Source organism: Terrapene carolina, unplaced genomic scaffold, assembly GCF_002925995.2.
Source record: "Terrapene carolina triunguis isolate 2854851 unplaced genomic scaffold, T_m_triunguis-2.0 Scaffold62, whole genome shotgun sequence".
NCBI classification, from domain to species: domain Eukaryota; kingdom Metazoa; phylum Chordata; order Testudines; family Emydidae; genus Terrapene; species Terrapene triunguis.
Window position 1 is genome coordinate 36,489,704 of NW_020664413.1, and position 19,511 is coordinate 36,509,214.

The following is a 19,511-nucleotide window of genomic DNA, read 5'->3' on the forward strand; positions in this document are numbered from 1 at the left end:
AGTGCTTAATGTGCTGCAGTTATTGACGTAGACTGAAGCAGCTTATCGAAAACCTTGACATTTCATATAGCTTTACTTCTCCAATTCATATGGAATGAATAAATTAGGCAAGCATTTCACTTGTTCTCGCATTTAAAAAGTGAGTCTTCCATACTTTTTTTTGTGATGTTGCCAGTCATTACTGCATACTATATAAATTGGAATCTTATCTAATTTATCATGTCAAAATTGGCATTTGACCTAATTGTCTGTTGCTGTGAAATGGCTTTAACTCTGATACCTTCTGAAGGAAAGAACTTTTCAAATATGAACATGACCAACTAGAGTTAAGAGTTCTTTTTCTTTCTTTCTCTCTTTTTTTAATGAATTTAAAATTCTGGAAAAAAAAAATTAAGGTGAGAAATGTATTAAAATGACTTGTTTATAATTTAGGGCACCAGCCTAATGAAACTTTTATAAATCTATCTCACAAAAGGCAAAATAAAACTAATCATGGGTAAAATTTTCAATGGTGCCTAAGTGATTTAGGAGCCTATATCCCTATGTTTCAGTGAGATTTAAGCTCCTAATTGCCTGTGTCATTTCTGAAAATGGGACTAGGTCAGGGTTTCTCAAACAGGGGTTGCCGCTTGTGTAGCCTCTGGCGGGCCGGGCCGGTTTGTTTACCTGCCCCCTTTGCAGGTCCGGCCGATCGCGGCTCCCCCCCTCCCGTGCCCCCACCCCCCGCCCCCCCCCCCCCCCAAACCCCGGTGGGGGGGGGGGGGGGGGGGGGGAGGGGGAAGAGGCGCTGAGCCTGATAGGAAGTCTGCTGGCTCCACCAACCCCCCTTTACCCCCCCCAGCACCAGCGGGGGTCCCAGGCCACGCGCCGCCTTCCGCCTCCCCCTCCACCACCAGCAGAGGACCCGGGCTGCTGCCAGCCTACCCCCCAGGCAGCAGGGCCCCCCCACCAAGTTTTAGTCACAGGTATTTTTAGTTTACTGCCCGTGACCTGTCCATGACTTTTACTAAAAATACCTGTGACTAAAACGTAGCCTTACTTATAAGTAGATAACTGATAAAATTGTATCGTTGAATGAAACTGATTAATCAAACAGGAAATCTGTAGTATCTTTTTCTGTGGTTGCTCTCTCTATCTAGCCATATGAATTTTTTCATAAAACTTATGGTTCATAATAAAATGTTGCAGGATTGAGACCCTAAAAATCGGGCAGAAATCTAGTTGACTTTTTTCCTTTACCCTAACATTTGTAGGCTTGGCAGAATTCAATTTTTATTTTTATTATAATTCTGATGGATATGTGTATTTGTTAAACATTTATGTTTATTTCTTAATGTTTATTTTAAGTATGTTTTATTTTTATCAATTTAAGTATTTATAGCTGTGCAAAATTTTGGATTTAAGCATTTCTTTCTTTTTTTAATCAATTTAAATTTTCACAGTTGCAGGAAATTATGGCAGGAGTCAGACAATATGGGAATCAGACAATAGTTAATCTGACATTGAGATTCAAAATGTTAAAGCTGTATAACCATTACAACACAAATTGTCAATATCACATGTCAAAGTATATAAAGTAAATATCCTTACATCAAACTCTAATAAGTTCTCAAGCAGCATTTTTCTTGCTTTGCCTATCTGTAAATTTTGATTATTGTTGATGTAAATATTTTTGTTGGTTTTTGTGTATGTATAGTGATATCAACATTTACCGATAAAAATCTAAGCCTTCCAAGCCTATACATTTGGCAGTACAGTTCTTATTCCATCTCATGAAGGAAGGGAAAGTCTTAAATAGGATCTCAGTGTTTTTCGGTGGAATTCATCCTGTGGGACAGAATGTTAATCTTGAATACTGTAGTGATGTGTGTGTGTGTGCGTGCATGTGTGTGTGAATCTGTATGTATATGTGCTAAACCTTTTGAGGAGGAACACGCTAAATTGCCTGCCAGAATTTTAAGGTTTTTTTATAAATTGTTTTTGTGAATGACTGGGAGTTTGTGGATCATGAGCATTTAAGGAGACACATTGAATGTCGCAGGTGCGTTGTATCTTTAGGTCTTGAGAAACGTTTTTTACAGACAGTTTTAAAAGCTTAAAACTACTCAAATTGTGATTTGTCATAAGTACCATAGACTAAAATGTGATCTTAAAACTATAGTTTCATTAGTATTATCATATATTAGAATTCCAAAAGCTTGCGATCATGTAATATTGCAATGACAAACATTTAAAATTAAAATGCAAAGTACAATGTAAAAATGAAAGATGGATTATAGTGTCAAAAGTGATGATTTTAATAATTTTTCAGGATGAGCAGTGAAGAATTACCAGAGGTTCCAGTACTTTACAGAGATGTCTCATCCCTTTTGCTCATCCAGATTTTAACCATGCCACAACCATTGTGCAAAGGTATGCTACAAAAATGCATATATTTAAATGATTGTAAACATAACTGTGTGCATTCATGGTAGTTTTAAAAACACAGCAAGTTAGAGCTTGTCTTCTGTGTTTTCTGAAATAGTGACTCTGCCTTATCTACAGAAGGTGGCATTGAACAGAAATTTTTGTTGTGGTTTGACAGGCTTATCTGTGTCCCCTGTCTTCTCTCACCTTATCAGTCAACCAATACAACAAAGACCCAAAGCCTGAGAAAAACTATTAAGTTCTTTTACTGGAAAAAAAAAACGTGTCCTTTGTGTGACCTTCATCTCTTTTCTCTAGAGGGGCAGCTCAATATTTCAAGTTGAACTGAGTGCCTAAGGGTGAAAGATAGTAATTTATTTTGAGTTTGAGTTCAAATTGCAGCAATCATGTTTAATAGGAGGTCACATACAAAGATGTTAATTGCAGTAACGCAGCAACTATAATGGAGTCAGCATATAGTATAACTTGGTATAAATTCTAAATAGACACTCATGAACCGAAGTCTTAGTTACCAAAATTCAAGATATTTGAAATATATCTATATTTGTAAAAAGGACAGTTGACCATGGCGTATTTTGTGAGTAGTCAATGTACGGCCCTAAACAAGGCGACTTAGCTTTTGATTTCACAATTCTTTATTTTTACGTAGGATGCAATCCGCGGAGGTACTTAGGTGCCTAACTCCCACTTCTAGGCACCGCTGCGATCCACAGTGCTTCCACTCAGCTGGTGACTAACCCTGTAGGCATCTCAGCTTACTTGTGCAGTAAAAGCTCCCTACGCGCTTGTGACTTGGCCCCTAAGAATGTGCACTGTGGCCTCACTCTAGGCACCTGGGTGCCTGTCTCCTCCCCGAGGCCCACAGTGATTTATACACCAGGGGAAGGTAGGCATTTGGGTGCCAAAGGATATGGCTATTCTGCTGTTTAAGCTCAGGGTTAGTAGAAGTCGAGTTAAAAGACCTTGGGTTTGTTAACATAGGACTATAGCAGCTACACTCATTTGTAACCCTTGGTTAGGAATTGTTGAACCCTGGGTCCCAGCCTGGAGCTCCAGCATCTACACTGCATATGATGGCCTGAGTCCAACCATCCATTCCCAGATTTCCTAGTATCCTCCCCAAATGTGACTGCTCTAGCCCTGTCTTCGTGTGCAGTGTGGGAAAACTTGACTGTCCAGAGGACAAAGAAGATCAGAAGGATTGCGAGATACTTTTGGCAGACTCCCGTAGCATGAGTCCACTGAGTCTCTGTCTACATTGCAAAGCAATAGGACTTGAACCTGGGTCCCGGCTTGACTCAAGCTCTGCCCCTCCATCTCTCACTCTCCAAACACAGAGATGGGAGCTCGGTGAAATGTGTTATTATTTGTACATGCAATAATAGTGATATTTAGCTCTTATATAATGTGTATGTAATTCACAAAGTAAAGTATCATGATCACCCTTTTACTTATGGTGAAATTGAGACCGAGAGAGGTAAAGTGACTTGCCAAAGGTCACACAGCAGGTCAGTGGTAGAGCTGAGAATAGAACCCACATCTCACCATGCCACTTCCCAAGCTTTCTCCAACTTCTCGGTTTGATTCCAGAGCACAGCAATTGTGGCAGGACTGGACATGAGGATTCTGAGGCAAAGAGGATGCATGGGATGTGGTCTTATACTTACCTATTCCTAGAATGCTCTTGCAACTTTATACTAAAGTATTTTATAGAAGAAATGGTATTGCAATATAGTGCTAAACCTAGTGCCAGGGGGCTCTGAGTCATAAGAACAAACAGAAAATCTGTGTTTAGAATATATGAAGGTTTTTTTTCCTCTTCATTTTTTGAGAGAGACAATTTTATACTGGCATTGGATTCTGCATCATATTACAATACCCTTTCTTTGAAGTGCAGACAAGTTTAAAGTCATAAAATATTTGTACATTTGATTATGGTCCCTATGGTAAACTACAGTTACCTTATTCTTCAAGTATTTAATGTCAGTTCATCTTTTTTGCTTCAAATCCATTTTTGGGATCTAATCATATCTACATAGTATTCTTTGAGAACATTAGCACTTAAGAAGCAGGACCGAAACTTCATATATTGCCCTTCAAGTATAGTTCTGGGAATTGCATTAGCTACCTTATTAACTGTTGTACCATCTTGGTATCTTTTTCATTCCTACATTGATTAAGGCAAAATAATACCATTATAACTGTTCAGTCTCTTCATTCAGATAGTGAAAATTGATCTGAACCCATTGTAAAGAAAGAACACAAATTAAGTCTTTTATTACAGAGAAGTTTAATGGTAGAGGTCAGAACATTTACAGGCTCTAGTCACATCAATTTATTAAGAGAGGACTAAGAGAGTACACATTGTACGTGTAGAGTGCACCTGCTGTGTAGTGTGACCTGCAAAATAGTCACTGTGTTCATTTGCTGAAACAATTTGTGAATTTTAAAAACCTAAACACTCTAAGATGGGCAGAGCTGATGTGTGCTTGGCATTGTGATTAAGTGAAATTCTCTTCATATGTGTAGGGTACCGTGAATTCATCTTTACAGCCATCGTGCAGTGCACAGAATAGACAGTTCTCAGGGAGTGAATCAGGGTTGTGTAGCAAATGCGGCTGTTGTCTATAGAAGCCCTGACACATTTGTTGCAGAAGTAGGTAGTTATGTAATGTATGTGGCAGGAGACTGCAGAAACAGAAAGGGTGGTCTTGTGGTTAAGGCAGTTGAATGACATCCTTGTGAATTGAATTCTGCCCCTTCCTCTGCCACAGTATTCTTAATGCTGGGCAAATCACGTAAGCCAAACTTTTCACAGGTAACCACTCATCATAAGTTCCTCATTTCCTGGGTGCCTGACTTGAAACTGTGGGGTCAAAGCTGTAATGAAGTGAAGGAGAGCTGTGCTTTGAACATATAAAATATCATATACATGCTAAGTACTCTGTAAAATCAGGACCTGGGTGTGTTAAGTTGGGCAACCACAATTGGTAGACACTTTTGACAATTTTGAACTTGCTTTCTCTGTGATTTATTGCCCCATTTGTGAAATGGAGATGATGATAATACCGTCTGACAGGGGCGTTGTGAGGATAAATGGATTGTTTGTGATGAGTACTATAGAAAAGCCCCAGAGGAAATTAATAATTTTGTATTCGGAACAGGATTTAGATGGTGTGCAGTAAATAAGACCCAGGGCCACACACTGAACGATGAGGTAAAAAGAAATATTAACTAGTTACCCCTTCAGTTACCCCATTTTCCCAGAACACGGAAAAAGGCAGGCATCTTGTGAAAAAATAGTATGAGATTGTGTAGTTATGTCTCATAATTCATGAACACCAGGGGCCCAAATGAAGGTTGTACAGGCAAACTAGCAAATAATTCGGGGTGGGTTGGAGGGGAGGAGAGGAGAAGGTTTAATGACCAAGCCAGGGCAATCCTTTTTAAAATCTTGTCTGAAAGGTGATACCTTTGAAAGCACGGTGCCCCCTAATAACATGCAAGGACATTGGTCAAGTACTGACTGAAAGAAGAGTACAACCTATTGAATAACCAAAATATGGAGCTCAATTCTTCCTCTGTTCAGCTCGGCACTCAGTTTGCCCCGGGAATGAGGGTGGGCATGAACCATCAGAGAACTGCTTATAGCTTCCTGCTTCTTCACCAGCTCAGCATGAGCATCTGTGAAAGCAGCCTGGGAGCTGCTCTAACTTATGCCACTCTAAGGTTAAGTGACTTGTAGCCGATCATAAGGGAAGTAATGTTTGCCTCCATTGCCCATTTATAGCCTGAATCCCCCTCTGGCACCATAAAGGGTCCAGCAGCACCTCAGGTGAACATTAAAATTTATCTTTCATCACTGGATATGTATCTTGACTAAACAGAGAAAAAATCTTAGCTTGAATAGTAAATATTTCAGTTCTTACACTAAAAGTAGATTATGTATACACAGGGGTTTTGGTTAGCCTTTCATGGATTATCTTAAATTTTAATGCTGACTTCCTTTTTTAAAAATGTTTTTTCAAATATCTGTTTAAGTTTCAGTGAAAGAAAAAGGTTTATTTAGGAAAGGTGACTATTTCCAGTTTATGCAAAATTGCTAACCTTTTCCTTTGAATTTGTTTACTCAGCAAGATCTCTTATTGCAGTTGTTGCCTTCCAGCATATGACATTTAATTTGATATAAATGACAGAATAAAAAGGCATATGCCGAGTTATCAATAAATGACTTATCATGGTACTGCTAGGATTAGGGGGTCTACAGCCTTTCCTTTATAAACTCTATAATGGACTTCAATGTAGGTTGTATAAAGATATATTAAAGATAAATGGGATGATTTTTGCACACACTTGTGTTTCACCCTAATCTGCTATACAGTTAAGAAATAATAAAAGACACACTGCCTGGATATTTTAGTCATGTAAATGCAAAATTAGAATAGTACACCAATGTACAGTGGTCTCATTAATATGATTTTGTTTTATCCCTAACATGCAACAAACAATAATATGTAATTAATGTTATTTGTAGTAGATGCCCCAGTGCAAACACATTCTGCCTTTTGAGTGAGTGTGAGAGTGGGTGTGTGTTGGATTCCCAAAGAACCTATATTGTGAAAAAACTAACCTGCAAATCTAATTTTTATTAATTTTTTCAATTAAAGTACAAAAAGCATAACCACATTTTTAAAAACCCTGCATTTTGAACTACCTAAATACAATGGCTGAATTTAGCTTTGTTAGGATGAAAATGTACATACCCTAAATTCTATTGACTAGGACTTGCTAGGTCTATACTGCAGATGGGAAGTGTGCCTCCCAGCTCTGGTAGACAGGCATGCGTTAGCTCTGCTTAAGCTTGAGCACCAAAAATAGCAGTGTGGGCTTTACAGCATAGGCTAGCCATTGGAATACGGACCCAGGGGATTAGTGTAGACCAGGCCTTAGAGTGTGTCTGTCTACTGAGCCTGGGAGGCACACATTCAGCTGCAGTGTAGACATACCCTGATGCCCATGAAAGCTATGCAGTGGTGCAGGACTTGAGGGGAGGGGGCCAACCGAAAAGTAATTCAAATGTAGCATTTGAACTCTTCTGACTGCCTCAGGGCAGTTTTAAGTTTTGCTGGTTGCAAGAACCCACTAGGGTCAGTTATTCTTGCCTTGGATTAGTGGAATGCAAGATGCTCCAGCCATGCCCTCTTCTGTCATTTTTTGAGGGGTGTAGAAAAGACTTCTCACCCTATTGTACAAAAAAGCAAAGCAAAGGGGTCTCAAAAGAAATCAAGGAAATGGCCTTTAAAGAGACACTTTCAAGATAAAAAGTATATTATATAAAAAAAGCTCTTTGTAACAATAGCTTTATTAGAATTAAAATACATTTTAAAAACTTATTTTATTTTTACCGTTTATGATGTTTTTGACCTTGTGTACTTCGCTCAGGTTGGAGAGAAACTAGACTGCTTTATTTAAGTCATTCTCCAGTCCATTAAAATCAGTTTAATCTTCCAGTTCTGATTCTATCCTACTTGGGTGCTGTGAAATAACCTAACACTGTATCTATGGCCTGGTCTACACTAACCCCCCAAGTCGAAGTAAGGTACGCAACTTCAGCTACGTGAATAACGTAGCTGAAGTCGACATACCTTACTTCAAACTTTCCGCCGTTCAGACGCGGTCCACACGCGGCAGGCAGGCTCCCCCGTCGACTCCGCGGTACTCCTCTCGTTGAGCTGGAGTACCGCAGTCGACGGCAAGCACTTCCTGGTTCGACTTATCGCGTCCAGACCAGACGCGATAAATCGAACCAGGAAGTTCGATTTCCAGCCGCCGAACTAGCGGCTAAGTATAGACCAGCCCTTAGTTCCTTCTAGAATTATGAAATGAAACAAGGAGACAAATATCTATCAAATGCAGTTCCTCTTCATTCCTGTACTGCTCCTTACTCCCAGGCGAAAGCGTATTGTTAGGGTGCATGTGTGGTTTTTAAACGTAAGCTAATGTGGTAATACTGTTCTTAGCAAATGCAAGGTTGAAAAAATAAGTCTTGCATTTGTACCGCACTATGGTGTGGTTTGTGGTACTCCTTAGCTCCTGCAGGAGAGAGTTCTACAGTATGGGCTAGCCCCCAGGAAAGCCCTGTTTTCTGCACAGATGGGGTTCATCCTGGAGGCAGATACCAGAGGAGTGGAGCTGCATCGAGGGCAGTTCTGGTCCCTGAGGGTGAGATGCTATTTTAGGTATCCTGTGCCCAGCTGTTTAGTGCTCTGATAATCAGGATGCAGATCTTAAACTTAACATCATGCTCTACAGGGAGCCAGTGTCAGGAGAAGAACACTGGGCTGATGTGCTCTCAGTAACTTCTGTGCTGATGAGACCTCCTGCTGCATTCTGCCCCAGGTGCAGTCCTTTCAGGGTTGATGTTTCCATAACAAAATAGACTGCATTGCTATTATCCAGATAGTAGGTGGAGTTGCGCATTATTGTTACTAGGTTACCATTAGCAAGGGTGAGACTATTGCCATGCTGTTGGTATTTGGGTTTTCAACACCACTAAGTAATGCTTTTAACAATTATTTCTATTGGATTTTTAAAATAGATTTTTAAACAAAAACAACATTTTGGGCTCCAAATACTTGACAGTGTCCCTTTACACAGCCTACGTTAAAGCCCGCTCAAAAACAGAGTTTATAAAGGAAAGGCTGGTAGACCCCCTAATCCTAGCAGTACTGCAAGGTATCTCTGTAATGTGTATGTATTGAGGTATTTTATGTGAAATATTTCTTTATTTTACTGCTATATATTGTACAAATCACATTTTCTGCAAATGGTAAATTCTTAACCTAATTCTTTTGATGTTACCAAGTAATTTAAATTGGTTCTGAAAGCAGTTCTGGCTTCTGCTAAAATTTCTGCACATCAGAAAAAAAATTCATCTTTTACTATTAATGAAACAATGCACGTATTTTGTAAGTAGAACAACAAAAGCATGATAGATCTTTAATTTTAGCAATAATAATGTGTAAAATGGACATGCAAAAAGCTTATAATTAATCTATGTGGTAGTTATCCCATAATGTCATTATAAGTAGGGCCCTACCAAATTCACGGTCCATTATGGTCAATTTCACAGCCATAGGATTTGAAAATTGGTAAATTTCATGTTTTCAGATGCTAAATCTGAAATTTCAGGGTGTTGTAACCGTGGGAGTCCTGACCCAAAAGGGTATGGGGGGGGGTCACAAACTTGTTGTAGGGGAGTCTTGAGATTGTCACCCTAACTTCAGGGCTGGACAGAGTGGGGAGGAGGGGTGCGGAGCTATCTGCAGCTGGGAGAGATACCCAAGAGCAGCCCTGTAGGGAAAGAGCAAGTCCTGTCCTGCCCCAGCCCTACCCGGACTAGCAGCTAGGAGCCCCCTTTGCTGGGGCGCTCCTAACAGCACAGGGAAGATTGGATCCAACTCCACAAGCTGCCTCCAGCTGTAGGAACCTCCAGGGCTGCTGCCCAGTCCCAGAGCATCCTGCAGTAGGGGGAGGCACCAGGAGTTGGGTCGGGTCTCTCCCGCCCCCCTCCTCCACCCAAGCACCTGTGCAGGGAATGGAAAAGTCCTGTCCCTCCCCAGCCCAGCCGGAACTAGGATCCCCCTTTGCTGGGGTGCTCCTAGGAACAAGGGGATATCAGATTTCACGGGGAAGGGCTTATTTCATGGGTCCGTGTCACTTTTTCACGGCTGTGAAATTGGTAGGGCCCTAATTATAATCATTGTTACTTTTTTGTACTGCAGTAGAGCCCAGAGCTCCAAACTGGACTGGGGACCCAGTGTGCTGTACACACTTATAATATAGCCCCTGCCCCACAGACCTTATAATTTAGCAAGGTTAAGACATGACAGTTGGGTGTATAATACAAGTGAATGACAAGGAGGTGGAAGACAAGTGTAATGTTTATAGCTTACATATGCAATCTTATCCTAGGTGTACTGTTTTGAGTTTGTTAAAAAAAATAATTAAAACAGGTGCATGAGAAACTCTAAGGAAGGCCACCTCCCTAGCTATTATCACTAGGCATCATAACAGAGTCCTGCTATCATAGGTAACATGACAGGTGAGTCTTATTAAGAGATTTGAAGGGGTGACAAAGATAGTGGCTGTGCGGACTGGGTTAGGAGGGTGTCCCAGTTTTACAATAAGAATTATGAAGTTGTATTTTTTTTCATTTACCCTTTCATGATGTAAAATCAATATACAGTCTCTTGCTAGCTCAAATTTCTGTGCTGCCACAAAGGGGATCAGAATTGAGATCCTGAGCTCAGTCCTAAACTAGAATGGAATTAAGTGTCTGTAGATGGAGCCATGTAAAACTGCATGTGTGCATGTGGGCGCATGCATGGCCTTTAACTGTAGATCTCCTTCCCTGCGTTAATCTTTGGAGGTGGAAACGCCATGACAATGGAGCCTCTGGGAGAGGAAAAAAAGAAGGGATCAGGTTGTGGGGGGCTGTGATAGAGGCTCAGGAGATTACCCTCTCTCTGGGGAGGATGTTGGAGTAGAAGATGACATATACTATGAAATCCATTATAAGAAATCTAGTGTATTTAAGTTGAGATAGGAAGTAAAGCCTGTGCATTGGTTTTGGGATGCATATGATGATACAAAAACTAGTACCTTTTCAATTACATAGACCATTTAGATGTAAATTGTGCTTAGTAAATATATGCTGTTCAGATAGTGTTTAAAGAATGTGAAAATCCATAGATTTCTGTGTGTGTATGGATTTCTTGTGAGCATTTATTAAACAAAAAGACAAGAATGGACACTAGTTCACAAATGAATCCTGCAGTCTAATGTTGGGTCCGAGGACCAAGAACCCCGGCTGCAGCCCCTCAGTCTTGCTTATATGCTGGATAAGCACTTAATTCAATCCACCTCAACTTCTGTTTGTTTTTATGCACAAAGTTCACTCAGCCCTTGGTTAGGGAGGAATGAATTTAAGTCCGTTTTGGTTTGTTGTTGCATCGTATTATTTAACTAAAAGTGAACCATGTTGCTACCAAAATCTGGGGAGAACTTGTTTTAAGTGCCTAACTCCCATTATTTTTAATATGAATCAGAGTTACATTGATGCTAGTATGGAAGACTGTCCCCTTAGTATGGGACTGATTTGATTTGAAGTAGGAAAAGGGTAGGTGGTGGAAACTTAAGTTTTAAAATTGATCTGCAAAATTGAACATAAATGAAATTGTTTGGAGCAGGGAGGGCTGTAAGCTTCTAATAAGGTGAGAAAAAGGGACATTTGCACATCTGCACCATAACCCTAACTTTCACCTTTCTTCTCTTTCAAATGTTGTGAAGTCTGGTTCTGCCTCTGATTGCCAGCAGCGCACAGCTGATTTCAGAGCAGTTCCCTGCACTGGAGCCTTCCTATAGGGGAGAGATGTCCTATCTGTCTGTGTAATCTATATATCTATATATATAGTGTGTGTGTGTGTGTGTGTGTATATATATATATACAGCCACACACATGCATACATATATAAATACAATTATGAGGGCTTCTGAAAGAAAAGAGAAAGCTCTTTCTAAAAAAGTTGAAACATAGTTCATATTTTTATATACAAGAATACAACAGGATTTATCTTAGCTCCACATCTCAGCTCTGTTTTAATACAGTACCATAGGTGTGGTACTGTATTAAACAGGAACTAGTGACTCGTGGCGGGCCTGGAATTTCAGTATCTGAAAAATGAAAGTGGAGGGTCAGGAATTAAGCTAAACAAATGTGCTGAATGCCCCTGTTACTGTGATTATTTGGGTCATTCAGCACCTATTTCAGTATTTTTTAGAACTGTGATTAACCCAAGATATTTGAATCAGGTTTGCTGACATGATAGGATACACAATTTGCTCTAGTCTACAACTCACAGTCGATTGTGGTGAACATCTTATCAGTACCTCTTTATAGTAACGTGAACATGACAAATGTGAAGCCCCCTAGAAGGAAGTCACTGCTGATCAAGATTGAGGTGAATTTTCAGGGCAGTGAAAGAATACTTGCACTGTACCTCTTTTGTACATTGAAGACTTCACAGGCTCCAGGGCTGTCTGCCATAACTTTCTAAAGCACTGAGGGTATGTCTACACAACAAAGAAAACCCCACGGCTGGCCCATGCCAGCCAACTTGGGCTCATGGAGCTCGGGCTGCAGGGCTGTTTCACTGTTGTGTAGACTTCCGGGCTTGGCTGGAGCATGGCCTCTAGGACCCTGTGGGGTGGGAGAGTCCCAAAGCTTGTACTTTAAAAATTATATTGTGCGTTTTGGATTTTTTCGTATTGAATTCATTCTTCATTTGAGAAGCATTATGTTTGCAAATTGAAAGAGACTGTGTAATGGTCTATAATAAACTGAGGTCATGGTTTAAAAAATGTGAAACACAATGACTCTTTGTTTACTTTATAGAACACTTTACCTGCATTGTAAAGGTGCTGTTTACATTATTGTATACCCAAGCCCTGGCAGCATTTTCTGTAAAATGCAGCGCTGAAGACAGGGTGGCATGGAAGAACTCAGGAGCTCTGAAAAAGGTTGGTCAGTTTACTAAAAACTATATATTGATAAGATTGTTTGTTTATTACATTTATCAAGCATTTATTAATATATTATATCAATTCAATGGTGAACTTAATGTAGAATAGGTGTGGCTTAGCATCATGAGAATTTCATCTCTGGTTCAACTACTGTGCAAGTAACAAGTGAATCAGATTTGTTTCATTTTAGCTTAATCTCAGTGGACTCTACTACACATTTTGGCATAAGTAATTATCTTCGTAATATATCAAAGTTCTAATATTGTTATACTATAGATTTGGAGAGTTGTGCTTAAAAGCTTACATACTGCCTCTGTATCTAGTGATGTAAGTCCCTCACTGACAGGAGCACTAAATCTACATAAGTGCTAATAAAAATATTTCAAGTGGTATTTTAATTTTACACATTAGTCCTGCTTTGCATTTTTTTAAAAATCCATGTATGGATTGGTTTACTACATTTTTGGTTAATATATGATGGTGTCAATATGTTGTTGCCAGGATAGGCAAATTTTTAAGGTGACCTCTCCAAAGTCAACTTCGATCTCAAAATTGGTTATTGGAAATTGTTAATTAACTGTTGGAACAGAAAGAAAATTCTTCATTAGGTCCAACCATGGTACGATTGGTCATTCCACCAGTGTAGAAGATTATTCTTCTGCTTCTCACGAATGGAAAGACCTGCCTATTCTTTTCTGTGTGTGTAATTTTATGTGTTTGAATGATAATGGAAATCAGATAAAGACACTTACATGAAGAGGTTTTGGAAGTTTCACAACGTGCCATTGATAAAGAAGTGATTGATAGACTGAGAATAAGACTTTTTAAAAAATTGATTTTTTAGCTAGTTATAATGGAATAGAATATTCCTCTCACTGTAAAATTGAAGTCCTGTTAGATGGGCCAGATATCAGTCTAATATACTCATTTCAGTAAATAAAAAAGCAAGTTGTCTGCAAAGAAAATATGGAATTTTCTAGTTTTGTTCATAGTTCTTAATCACTAGCCATGTGCAATCCTCTCAAAATACAATATGTGATGCACAACTGACTAAGGAACCAGAGGAGGAATTTAGCAATATTGTGAGCCAGGCAGGTAATCCTCCCTCCTGCCATTGGTAGTATTTAAGAGGAAACTGAGACACCTGGCCTCCTTTTCCCATGTAATCACAAATTGGCCATGCTTGTCAGCACATACACCTACAGTTTTTAAGTGCAAGTCAGTAGTTTGTCCAGAGGGGGCTAAGTAACGAAATTTAGTTTTGTCTGTATGTGCTATTTGGTGTCTGAGGCTACTGTGCAATGGGATGGATGCTGCATTATTGTTAAATAAATGTTTTTCCATAGGATACTGTCATAATAAGAGTTCAATTTCAAACCCACAATTTTAGCATGAGATCTGTGCACTTTTTTGTTTATCTAAATGAGACCTAAGTGACAGACAGTTTTATAGGTGTAAATCTGTGACACAGAGTGCTTGAAAGCGCTGCCAGTTTATATTCTTTCGCAATCAGTTTGATAAATGTAGGCAGCTTTTATTTATCCTTCATAAAATGCTAGTAGAATGGGTCAAGTTTTATCTGAATATATATTTTAAATGTTTCAACAGCTAGCTACAATGAAATATTTTATTGTATGAAAATAGAGAATGATGGCATACTGTAGTCAGGTTTGCTACATGCTAAGACTTTTTCTCTCTAGCAGAATAATAGCTTTTTTAGTACATAAAGCAGTTTGTGCCTTAGGGTTGCAAATTATGTTCATGGATCAGCAAATGGATTTATGAAGTAGCAGAGTTTTTTTCATCTTAAAGGCACTCAGAATCACAAGTGGTGAAACCTCTTGACATATGTAGCTAAATATGCATTGGTAGCATATTTTTGTATTCTAGGAAGAAAAACTAGCATTTTCATTGGCATGGCTGTCGCTGACAGATGTTAACATTGTTATGTGGGTAGTAGTTTTACATTATATGACACCCTGCTGCTGAAGGCTGTTCGTGGTTTGTGTAGGTAAATCAAAGTGAATGGTAACTGAAAGTCTGTCAATTCAAGAAGGTTGACATATCCTTCCCCCCCCCCCCCCCCCTCCAGTACAGAGAGCCCACTGACGGCTTCATACGCTACTTTAGGTAAAGCGTGAGAGAGGCAGAGAACTACCCACTGGACACAGAATCCAACCTGCACCCTTCAGCAGACATAGTCCAATAGTGGCAATTGAAGCATCCCTGGTAGCTCCTGACAGCAGCCTGCCTTCCCTGCCTGTTTCTGGCGGATGCCTTAGTACAGCTGGCATGTGTACAGAGATACAGGTTCAGGTAGTAGCTCAATGTCAAGTTTGTTTTCTTTACTCCTTTTCGTACTCAGATCAGCCATGAGATTACCTGAAACCCAGCCCAGTGAAGCCCTAATCACTCTGCAAGCTGTATGTAGTCTTTTGGTGACTGGGGGAATAAGGAAGGAGAAGTAGTAGTGAGGAGGGAGCAAAAGAAGAAAAAAGATTTTGAGAGAGAAAGACCAGGGTTAAGAATAGATGGAAATAATAGATAAGAGTGTAAATGGGCAGAAGAAAGGACATATAGTGGTACTGAGCGTCGTGGAGAGATGGAACACGGGGTGAAAAGAGAAACATCTCTTTACCAAATCATCACAAGAGGAGCCTCCAACAAAAAAGATTGGAGACCATTGGCTTAGAACTAAGGGCCTAAATGGGGGAAAGGGATTTGGCCTGGCCCCTGCGGTGAATTTCACCCTCAGTGAGGAGTTTAAACTCATAGAAAGAGATGATTAACCTTGTTGTACATTAGGGAAATGAATGTCAGTTTTTATACAGCATTATATGGTAGAGCTTTTATATATTACAGCCCACTTCATTTGTTTTGGTATTTTTTAAAAATAATCGTCCTGGTAACATTTTGTCTTTTTCTGTTGATCATGTTTATATTTTTCTCACATGAACTAAAGTTTGTATCTAATATTGTTTCTTCTTGTGGGTATTTTTGTATAATTTCAAGGAAGACATTTATGGAAATATGCTGCTTATTTCTCATGGGTTTCTGTAGTTATTAGCTTTCTTGACACATAATTATTATGACACAAAGCTAAGTGGCTGATTAAAAAAATAAAGTCCACCGAACAATTTTTCCCTGTCTGTATAAATGTTACCCATTCTCTACATAGCATTAAATTTTTGATAGCTTCTTTCTCATTCAGTATATTTAAATTGCAAGCCTTTCTTGGTTCAGTTTAATTAATGCATTATAGCAAATTACAGTCTCAAAACTGCCACTTAACCTCACTGTATATGCTAAATATATTCCATCTGAATTGTATTTGTTTTTGGTAGCTTTTCACTATCCAAATATTGTTTCAGTTTCTACATCCTGTGTATTGTTATGCAGTATTTATTTGTGCTTAAAACATCACCCTTCCAATATCATATGTACCTCTTCTCTTTGAGTCAGAATGTGTGTGTTGCTTTAAAGGAAATATATTTCACCTTTGCAGCCTCTATAGAAACAATTTTCTCCTTATTTTGTATGACTGATGCAATTTGAGTCTGCCTTTTTCTTTATTCACAGAACACATCCAATGGAGAAAAGTCTTGGGAAGCATTACTGAGTCATGTGATTTCTGAGCTCTCTAAAGGGAAGATGTTTGAGGAAGGAGAAACTGAAGAATTAGCAATGGTATTTTTTTAAAGTTTTGTTTAGGAAGTTTTAACACGTTTACAAATCATTACCATGTAAATAGAAACAAAATGAGCTTTTGTTTGTTTTGGAAATATTATGCAGTTATGTAGTCATTAAATCTTTGTTTCGCAGGGTGCTAACAAATTACACTGAGCCTCTTTAGACCACTCATGATGTGTTATTTCTGGTGATTTTATTAAATTGAATGAAACTACTGACTCGATCAAACCAGGCATGTCTATAAATGTTAATAATCAAATATTGGATGTGTGCTTTTTTTTTTTTTCTTCCCTTTAGAGAATGTATTTTGTCTGAGTAGTGAATTGAACGGTAAAAAAAAATCTAAGCATCTATTGTCGTCTGTCTATTCTGCTGGGTGCCTAGTTGATGTGTTAATTTTTCCATAACATCTACCACCCGTATTTTTTGTAATCATTCCTCTAGTGTTGAACTATTTTTCTTTTTCCAGTGGGAGGCTATTAGTAATCTAGTGGCTAGTAGCAGATGATATTAATTTGGGTGTGACCACTTCTGCTAGGAAGCCCCAGGAGGATTACCAAAGGATCATTTGGTAATAAATATTCAGCAATTTGTAATATTTGGTTACAAATCACGTCCCCGTATTCTCTAATGACTGGACATGTCCACCATATGCATAAAATCTCTCACTATAGTTTTTCCAACATTTATCTCCATTCTATCTATATACATATTTTAATCTGACTGGCATGAGAACCATTGAAATGGTATCTTGAAGATACTTTCTTTTTTTGTGCTACAGACTGATAAAGGTCCTCTTTGTCAGATCAAAGCCCATTCCTCTGGGGAAATTTGTCTAGCCAAATCCTTTTCCCACCATGTCCTATATGGACATTTTTTGTTCGGAAAGTTGTCTGAAAAGATTGAAATTAAATTAGTTATTTTTTTTTTGTTTCTTAACTGACCAGAAGCCTTTGCTTCTGTTAAAGTTGGCTTTATGTATAAAACAGCTTTTTGAGAAAGAAAATGCCTAACTGGAAGGTGCTATATCCGAGATTTGTTTGTAACAAAATCATTTGAGATTATTAGTGAACTGTTAGCCTTTGGAATGTAGAATTTGGAAAGCAGAATTTAATAACCTCTCTTTCCACTGTAGGTTAGCTCTAGTGTTTGGTCTCCTGACTCAATAGAGTGTTATCTGCAGCAGTTCTGCCTGCCTTTCCTCAGGATCACCTGCCTTCTTCAACATCATCTTTTCGGAGGGGATTTACCCAGTTGTCAGGTACAAGGGAGGGAGGCGGGAAATGACACTGGTTTTTTTCTGTTGAAAGTTTTATATAGTATAATTGAAACATGTATTACTCCACCCCCAAATGAGAAAAGGTCCAACATTTTTGTATTATTTAGAGCAGATATTTGTTTAGTTGTAACATTGCTTCATGTCTGACACCCGTGAAAGACTTCAGATACACTGTAAGAATCTAGATAATGTTTTACTATATTTCACATATTTTTGTAGAAAGTGTCATGGCAAGAAGAACTGCTAACTTTGCAATATAATATGTGCCAGATACGTCCTCCTTTTCATTTTCATAACTCCCAGAGAAGCCCACAGGAGGTTATGTGACAGAAGGGTTTCAGAACTGGCTCTTTTGCATGGAAAAGACAAAATATAGAGTGAAATCACTGGCCGTGGTGTAACTTTATTTTGTGTACATTTATGCTAAAAAATAACCCAACCCCCTCCCTAGAATGTTTAATCTTAACCGCCACAGAATTTTCTTCTTTGTGCAAGTAACGTGTTAAAAACAATTCCGTCAAGAATTAAGAGATACTGTATTTTAATATGCTAGCCCAGGCCACTTTAATTCTGGCATTTCCTAACTTTTGAGTGTTTAACTTTGCAACCTTAATAAAGTTCTTTTATTTTGTGTGAGTGGGTGGATGGGTGTGTGAGTGTGTAATAAAATATAAATTTCCAAAAGTTATTTTTAAGATCAGATAAAATTTTTAATAGAGATTTAAGTGTCGAGACAGTATGGCTTAGTAAATGGGGATAGGGAGTTCATTTTGTGCATAGGGGAATTGAGATATGGAAAATGTATGTTTCATTTATAGTAATATTCCATCTCAAAGGTATGTCTGACAATCCTGTGTGTGTGGGAGGGTCTTCTTTCCTCAGAAGTTTATCTGCTTCCAGCAGCTGGCACTGTGACCTGCCAACCACCTGTTCTTCAAACTTCTGGCTTCTAGTCAAGGGAAATCAGTAGTAATTAGTGGTCCTGCCTTTGTTTGTGTCCTCTTCCTATTGTGAATTCTTCTCATAGAACTGGGTTTTTGATCAAATGTATCTTACTTCTTGCTGACAGGATAACTTCAGGGCTCTTTTATGGGCTTAGTTTAATTGGCTTTACTTCCACAGCACAGGGATCTCCTCTTCACCGTGTAGCTTATTAACATGAACTCAGCAGCTGGAGAGACCTGCTGTATGACAAAAGGAGTGCCTCTGCTTTTCCTGCAATACTTGTCCTTGCAGTATGTATGCATAAAGGGAAAGGTTCAGGGCCCCATAGAAGGAGGCTTAGGGAGCGGCCACATCCATCCAAGCTCTTCCAGAGGAATACTGCCCGAGGAGAGCAGTCCTGTGCATAGTCACAGCAACCATTCGATGTGAACTTGAAGGCCAATGGGAGAAAATATCTATCAAGAACTCCCTGCTTTAAATAAATTTCTCCAAAATGAATTCATTTGTTTCACAGTCTGGCTTCCTGAGTCTGTCTGAATTGATAGCTCTAGTCTGCCTCTAAAATAATGGCTTCTGAGGCCCATCT

General features: G+C 39.0%; 1 protein-coding gene across 4 annotated transcripts in view; it reads left to right on the forward strand.

The window, feature by feature from the left end:
• Nucleotides 1-19,511, forward strand: part of UBR3 (ubiquitin protein ligase E3 component n-recognin 3) — a 197,657-nt gene that overhangs the window by 166,103 nt on the left and 12,043 nt on the right. For all 4 annotated transcript variants that reach the window (XM_026647558.2, XM_026647559.2, XM_026647560.2 and 1 more), the window contains 4 exons: nt 2,312-2,412; nt 12,884-13,008; nt 16,591-16,698; nt 17,837-17,962. In XM_026647558.2, coding sequence (XP_026503343.1) covers nt 2,312-2,412; nt 12,884-13,008; nt 16,591-16,698; nt 17,837-17,962 — 460 coding nt within the window. The remainder of the gene's footprint in view (nt 1-2,311; nt 2,413-12,883; nt 13,009-16,590; nt 16,699-17,836; nt 17,963-19,511) is intronic.